An 8,333-nucleotide genomic window follows, 5' to 3' on the forward strand; every position below is an offset into this window, starting at 1 on the left:
AAATTCGCTCCAGGGAAGTATTTTCCAGAATTAACTCAGATGCACATAATGGAAATGAAGCTTCTATCGCTCACTAGGGTATTTTTGCTGCTGTGGCTGCTGTTTAGGTCAATGATGAGGGATACAGTGCCAGGCTGTAGCTGGGCAGACAATATCAAGACCAGTTAGGCTGCCAATCTTTTTTTAAATATGTGTTTTAAAAATATATTTTTATTGATTATATAGACTAGAGGAAGGAAGAGGGTGAGAGAGATAGAAACATCAATGATGAGAGAGAATCATTGATTGGCTGCTTCCTGCACGCCCCACACTGGGATCAAGCCCACAACCCTGACCGGGAATCGAACTATAACCTGATTCATAGGTCAACGCTCAACCAATGAGCCACACCGGCAGGCCAGGCGCCAATCTTACTTGGAATATCTTTTTCAGGGCGAAGGGGAAACAACATGATTTTTAAAACCAGCCTTTTGTCTCAACCATCTCAGGGTGACACGTGCCTTGTGCTCTCCTTTGAAACCTTCAGGTCCTTCGGGAGAGTGGATGGAGGAGCTCACCGAGAAGCCCCAACATGTGAGTGTCCATGTTTTAAGCTCAACCACCGCCTTGATGTCCTGGACGTCCTCCCAAGAGAACTACAACGGCACCATTGTGTCTGTGGTGTCCCTCACCTGCCAGAAACAAAAGGAGAGCCAGAGGCTAGAAAAACAGTACTGCACGCAGGTAAAGGAAGGGATTGGCTGTGGGCTCACTCACCTGCTGCAGCGCAGCCGGGGAGGCCACGGGGGAAGCCGGGCTCAGGTCTCTGGTGCTCCGTGAGCCCAGACAGGAGCGGGGAACGAGTGTGCATGGCTCTTGGGTCGCAGTCATCTTCCTTTTCCCTCTGAGGGTGGCTGTCTCCTTTCTCTTTCATTCCTCATGCAGGAGAATTTACTGAGCACCTACGATGTACCAGGTACTAGGATAGATGTTGGGGATCTAGATATTTTTATGAGTCCTGCTCTTGCAGAGCTTATAATCTAGTGAGAACAATGGATAACTGAACATAGAATTACTGCAGAGTATAAAACAAGGCCTAGGCTGAAAATGACCAGGAAGCCGTTCGCAGACAGCGATGAGTTCACAGAAAGGAGCAGGGCCTGAGTAAATATGGATTGAAGCGAGAGGATTTGGAAACTGGTGAGAAAATTTTCCACCAGGGGAGTGGACAACCAGAGAGGGAGTTTGAGGCAGATTTTGTCTCTTTTACTTTTTCTCTCTCTCTTTTTTTTCCTTGTTATTTTAAGTATAAAAGTAATGCATGCTCACTGAAAAAAAAAAAGAATTCAAAAATTAAAAGGATATAAAGTAAAAAACTCAATAATCACAACTGAGAAGAGTTTTGTAGGATGTTAGGAGTTAGCTGAGCACAAGAGAGGGCAGGTGGAGACAGTGAGCAGATCAGCAGTTCTGGGAGCGGCTCCCAGCTGTGTGCACACACCTGTCAGCAGTCCTGAATGAAGCCAAGCAGAGCGGCCGATAGCAGGCCTCACTCTCTGATGCCCTGAATACCTACCAGTAGCTGGAGCCCAATAGCATTTTTCTAAAACCTGGTTTTAGTACTACATTTTATTACTTATTCCATTTTATTATTTAATTAGATCAAATTTACTGTTTCTTGCTATCTTACAAAACACAATATTTACCTCCCTAAAGGCAAAAAAAAGTATCAATTCATGTGGAGCACACTGGAAATATAATACTCAAAAAAGATGCCTGCTATATGAAAGCTATTTGGGATGCTTCCATTTATGCCACAAAAGTCAGGCATTAGTGAAACTCAAAGGGAGAATTTTTTAATTGATAAGATGAATTCAGGAACTGTAGTCTTTGGAGCACTAGAAAGCCTTCGTGTGCTGAGATAAGCCCACGCTTAAAGCTGAGGCCACCTCTTGACTGGAATTAAATTAAGGAGTAAATATGCTGAACCAATTAACTAGTCATCATTGCTCACTGAGCAGTTTATAAGCTTCCTTCCCTGAGCACACTGAAGATGATTGACTCTGGGCATTGATAGAAAATGTTTTTCTCTTACAGAACGTGACCTAGAACTTGACTGCTCCAAGGTACATTCTTCCTTGCCCCTACTAATATGCAAATTACGTATTTTTTACATGGAAACAGAAGGTTAGAAGTATAGATAGATAGTATACATTATAAATGATCCAGAAAGGGCTGGTCTAAGTGCACTTTGATAGCACCTTTGTGAAGTGCAAACATGAAACTATTAAAGATTATAGGCAAGGAGACCAATATTTAAAATAGAGAGTGGGAACTAAACCATTGTGCTAGGTGTTATTTCAATTACTACAAGAATGTTTTGAGGATTTTGTTATTGTCACACCCCCATCATCCATTATCCCACCACACACACACACACACACACACACATTTTCAGATAAGTAAACATCAGTTCAAAAAGTCTCAAAAACCAACCTACAGTCATGTGACCATTGACCAAAGGAATCCAGAAGGCATTCTCACCAGAATCCATCTGGCTTGGGCTTGGTTCTAAAGCAATCAGTATCCATAAAGAAAATAATAGTATTTCTTTAGTTTTATATTCAGTGGTTCTGTGACTACCTTAAATAGAAAATTCAAAATACAGCTCGAAAATAAGTGTGGTTCTAAAGATAAACACATATTCACAATTAATGTAACATTTCGCTATTTTACAGTTTCATTCTCCCTATTTTGCCTCTACCATCAACTGTACCATAGGATCATTGCTTTATATCTCATCTAGATCATCCATGAGGTTCTCTGCTCGTGTCCCTATTCCTCCTACAACTCCACTGATTTTTGTGGTAGGTGGATCCTGGGTGAGATGTTAGGAATAAAACAAATTTGACTTGAACCTTAAGTTCGCAAAGTTCAGCATCTGGTCTTCCATGTAGGTACATTGTTTTAATTTAATTTAAATTTGTCCTCATTTCATATATGTTCTTCGTATTGGGTGTTTTTTTTGTTCCATGTATGTGTTTCTATGTGACTGTTCATGGGAAAAGGAGTTTTGTGATATATCTCTCCTAACATCCACTTTAGGCTATTCATTAATAAATGAATATATGTTGAACATAGTCAGTGCTCAGTCGGTGTTATATAAAGGGCCCAGTCAATTCTCTGAAGTCAAATGTGATTTTGGCATTTTCTCCAAAGACACACACAATGATAAATTTCAGACTTAAGAAGCATCATATAATATATGTATGTATATATATTTTATATGTGATGTGCCTTGGTCCATAAGTGTTTTTCAACAATTTATAGGAATGTATAACTAGATGACAAAATCAGAAGACAAAAAAATCAGTTTATTGGCTTTATAAATGAAGAAATGGTAGAGCTAAGAGGCCAACTATTTAAGGGACTTGCCTAAAGTTACACACTGATTAGTGTTAGAGCTGAGACCAGGACTTAAGTGATCTGAAATTATACTTTTAAAATAAAAAGCAAATATACATATTTGCTTTTATATATATATATATACACACACACACACACACACACACACACACACACACATCATAATACTAAAAAAATACTGTTTTAGTTGGATTGCATGTGCTACACTAGGGAGGGGGTCACCCTAACTGCTCATCTTGACAAGGTCAAAAGTAGTGACTAAAAGCTTCGAATCCAGTATCACATCTGATTTTAAGTTACCAGCTATGAGTCCCTAGGCACTTTCTTCATCTCTATGTCTTTGTGTCTTAATCCATAATATAAGGAGAAGCATATCCTACCTCGTAGAATTGTACTAAAGATCAAAGTCTGGATGCTTAATGCAGTACTTAGAATATAAGTGTGCAAGGGATTGTTAGCTTTTATTATTATACAAATCTAACTGGGTGTTTTTTTTTAATTAAGGTAAGGAGATGGAGCAATTCTATGGTTTCTCTATAGAAAAACCTGAGTAATTGTAATGAATATATAGAAAAGAACTAGTGGAATAAGGATTACATAATGTAGAAATAAGATCATTTCAGACTCAAAGGAACCCTCACCACCATCTATTTCAACCTAGTTATTTGAGTTTATTGAGTATTTCTTATACTGTCTAGTCCATCTTTCCTCCCATTTCTTTAACTGAGAAGGTGACTAGTTGGAGAAATATTAGGCTGAATATAATTCTCTGCAGTGAGTACTAAGCTAGTCAGGAGTGGGAGAGAGGAAATATTGGAATGCAAAGATGGGGTGGAAATTGGGGGAGGGGTATGAAATGATCCTCTAGAGAATAAAATACATATTATTTAATAAGGAGTATTTCCTCTTCCTACCTCCAACCCACCCCCAAGAAGGTAACACTTTCAACAATAAAGAATTTAAATAAAATAAAAAAAGAACTTCTGCTATATCTCTATGCTCAGCCATGACTCGCCTGTAGTGTGGATTAGAGGTCACACACTAGGCTTCTAGTCCCAGCACTGAATCTAAATATGTGACCTTGGGCATTCTCTTGCTTTACTTTCTTAATCTATTAAGAGATTTGGACTAGCTAGTTTCTGAAGTCATTTCCATCTCTATAATTAGCTATTATATGCTTCTCAGTGACAAGGGACTAAAGGCATTCCTGTACTGATCTTCGTATGCCATCGGGTGACACTACAATTTAGAATGTCAGACTCTCCTTACGGTATTGCTGATTTGATTATGGTTAGAGGTTTATGTGTCTCTTGTGTACATAGTTACAATTAACACTGATGGGTATAAAGCATTTCACGGGGCTTATTAAATCCAGGCATAGAATCTGAATGTTCTGGGCCTCCTTCAGCGTTCACATAAACTATAAATCATCCTAATTTTGAAATCTGACCTTCCTGGGCATGAATAAAGGATCCTGGATTTCAAAGGCATCTGTGGTTCCACAAAAAGTCTCTGAATACAATTTTAGCCTCTGTGTCACATTCTAAAAGCTCAGCTCTAAAGAAATCTTATTGGCTGTTTGGTTTAAAGGTGAACTCAAGCAAACCTATTATTGAAAATCTGGTTCCTGGTGCCCAATACCAGGTTGTGATGTACCTAAGGAAAGGCCCTTTGATTGGACCACCTTCAGATCCTGTGACATTTGCCATTGGTAAGTCACCAGGTACAAGAATAATAACATTATCAAAGTATTGTTTGGAAGGGTGCAATGTCCAAGCTCAACTCATTACCATCATATATGGGAGGCCCATTCTTGTTCACCCAATATCCTACCTTCAGAGTCATAAACTATTGCAATTGTATAGCTGGAGGGCATCCTTAGCATTTACTATTTGGAGGGGGGGTTGGGAATCAGAGGCAAATATGTTTAGTTTTCAATGATGGTATCAGAAGAGCAAAAACCTTAGTTATAAAGTAGACATTTGAAGCCATTGCTATGATATTAAACATTCCTTCTTGGCTTTCTTTTTTCACTCCCCCCTCCTCCTTCCTCTTAGTACCAACTGGAATAAAGGATTTAATGCTCTACCCATTGGGCCCCACAGCATTGGTTTTGAGCTGGACCAGACCGTACTTAGGAGTGTTCAGAAAGTATGTGGTTGAAATGTTTTATTTCAACCCTGCAACAATGACATCGGAGTGGACAACCTACTATGAAATAGCAGCGACCACCTCCTTAACTGCATCTGTGGTAATCTTTCCTGAGCCATCTGTCACCTCCCTGTGTAAATAGATGTGCCGAAATGTACCTAATGTCAGGAAAAGGTATCTGTAAATTAGACCATTTTGTAAATATACACAGCTTGCTACTCCCAAGGGTTTTTTTGGTTGTTTTTAGGATTGTTTTTAGTTGTTTTGAGAGAGAAAGAATTGTGTGCAACTGGCTTTCACCTTTAGTTTATTTGTTAATCCATATTTTAGTAGAGCTACCAAGTGCTTATTGTTTCTTCCTGCTCCTGGGGAGAAAAACACAGGAGATTACCTTTCATCATTTAATAATTAGTTGACACTGCTTAACTGTCATGATGATGATTCTTGACATCTACAAAACAGTTAAGTACTTATAGTGTCAGGCCATTAGAGAGCGGGTAAAGACTGCTCTCTCTAAACCTTAAATAATTTTAGAAGTGCAGTTTCCCTACAGTTCACACATGAAGTACACAACTGCCCTCTACCCAGTTGATGATTCATAATTGTCACCCATCAAGGGCACATGCCTATGGTCCAACCTGAGAAAATACAGAGTTATGAAAGGTCATTTGGCTTGAAATAGGGAGACGTGTATCTACAGTCACTTGCAAATAAGTACTATTTCACTTGTGTAATATAACTCAGGAAACTGCAAAATGAAACCAATATTGGAAGCATCTGACTCTATACCTTTGAATCACTTTTTAAATTACATTATATTTTTGTATAGCATTTTATTTACACCTCACCTCATTCCAAAAAGAGGTTGTTGTGTGTGTTTTAGTGGAAAATTTTGTGAATACAACAAGGCACAGAATATAAAATAAAAATTATTTATTAGTTCTTTTCATGGCCAAATAGGAATAATTCTATTCAAAAAAATATGATTTTGCCCCTTAGTCTTTTGTCTCCTTGCTTTTTTTAGCGAATAGCTAATCTGTTGCCAGCGTGGTACTACAACTTCCGAGTGACCATGGTGACCTGGGGAGACCCAGAATTGAGCTGTTGTGACAGTTCCACCATCAGCTTCATAACGGGTGAGTGGTGTGTGGGGAGCGGTTTCCTGAGAAGAGAACACTATCTGCAGAAGGTTCTGAAGAGACACATCTCCAGAAAGTGTCCGTCACTCACTCAGGACCGACTGAGCCCCAGTGTCATGGAACATCATATGCTTGAGTCTGGAAAATTATTATTTGTTTAAATAATGGCCTTTAAAAATTAAAATATTCTTTTTATCCTGAGTTATTGCCCTTGATTCATTTTTAGTCTGAGTCACTGCCCTTGAGTGGTGTGCCCCTGTTTGAAATTGATCAGAAAAGAGATGTGCTTCACCCTGCACTCAATTGCCTTTGCCCGTTTGATGGCTGTATTTGCTAGAGGGCCTCCATGTCCTTATTAATTATGCCCTTTTTAAAGCCCAGGCTGACTGCAGTGTTGTCCACTGCAGGAGTTAAAAGCCTGTGGAGACAGGTAGACCTGGGTTTGAATCACACCTCTGTTGGATGCCATATACGACCTTGAGCAATTAAGTTTTCTAAGCCTTGGTGGTTTTTTAATGTGAAAAATGGGGATGATACTAGTATCTATTCTCTGTTGTTATCTTCTAGAGGCCTGGTGCATGAACTCGTGCACAGGTGGGGTCCCTCAGCCTGGCCGGGCAGATGTGGGGGAAGACGGGGGGACCAGCCGGCCGGGGGGAGGGATTGCAAGAGGTTGGCCAGCCAGGGGAGGTTGGCTGTGGGAGTGCACTGACCACCAGGGGCAACTCCTGCGTTGAGCATCTGCCCCCTGGTGGTCAGTGCGCATCATAGCAACCAGTCGGCTGATCATTCAGTTGCTTAGGCTTTTATGTATAGAGATTATTGTTTCTCAATTAAATAAGCTGGGTAGCAAAATACATGGCACAAAGTTTAAGTAACTTTAAAAAATTGTTCATGTTAGATCTCAGAGCCTTAAATTGTGTAATTTATCATCATATAACAGAGATGGTAAAAGTGATCAGAGGTGACAATGAAAAGGGGAAATTCATAAAAGAGACATTAACCCTGGTTGTTTGAATTAAGATTTTTCAGGAACTTTTGGGTGGATTCTAATACTGTAATTAGAGTTGTACTGAGAAAAGAAAAGAGAAAAAATATTTTTAGATGAAGAATAATTTTGGCAAAATGTTTTCCTCACTGGACATCTAGCTTTGTTCCACTGAAATTTATAAATTCAAAAACAAAAGAAATAAATGTATCCTATGTGAATTCTTACACAATTTACTTATATAGTTCATCACTTTTCCTTACTAGCCAATGTCTAGCACTCCCCATTGGCTCAAAAAAGGAGAAAATACCAATTATTTAAGAAGCTTTGTGTTGTGCTGTTGACTTTATCAATAATTACATGTTTAATTATAATTAAACTTCATTTTATTAATAACTTACACAGTTTAACTTTATTGGGATTAACACCCTGAGAATATTCTTCTCTTCTCAGACAGCCATGTCTGGACTGGAAAAAGCCCAGACTTCCCATCTGAACACTTGATTGAACAGACCTGGCTCTGCTAATTTCTGGCTTTAGAATTATCTCAGGGATCCTAGACTTCTATTTTCTCATTGGTAACACTCGGAATATCACCTCACACCTGACTAAGAGAGCCAAGCTCAGGGCATTAGACCTCACACAGGGAG

The 8,333-nt window shown here is 39.2% G+C and overlaps 1 protein-coding gene across 1 annotated transcript in view; it reads left to right on the forward strand.

Annotated features, from left to right (window-relative positions):
• Nucleotides 1-526: 526 nt before the first annotated feature.
• Nucleotides 527-8,333, forward strand: part of LOC102427006 (receptor-type tyrosine-protein phosphatase O-like) — a gene marked incomplete at both ends in the record, with an annotated part of 54,859 nt that continues 47,052 nt past the window's right edge. Inside the window, 4 exons of the mRNA XM_006108205.3 lie at nucleotides 527-723; nucleotides 4,996-5,116; nucleotides 5,463-5,656; nucleotides 6,581-6,692. Of these exons, the coding sequence (XP_006108267.2) occupies nucleotides 527-723; nucleotides 4,996-5,116; nucleotides 5,463-5,656; nucleotides 6,581-6,692 (624 nt within the window). The remainder of the gene's footprint in view (nucleotides 724-4,995; nucleotides 5,117-5,462; nucleotides 5,657-6,580; nucleotides 6,693-8,333) is intronic.

Source organism: Myotis lucifugus, unplaced genomic scaffold, assembly GCF_000147115.1.
Source record: "Myotis lucifugus unplaced genomic scaffold, Myoluc2.0 scaffold_1895, whole genome shotgun sequence".
Classification (NCBI taxonomy): Eukaryota; Metazoa; Chordata; class Mammalia; order Chiroptera; family Vespertilionidae; genus Myotis; species Myotis lucifugus.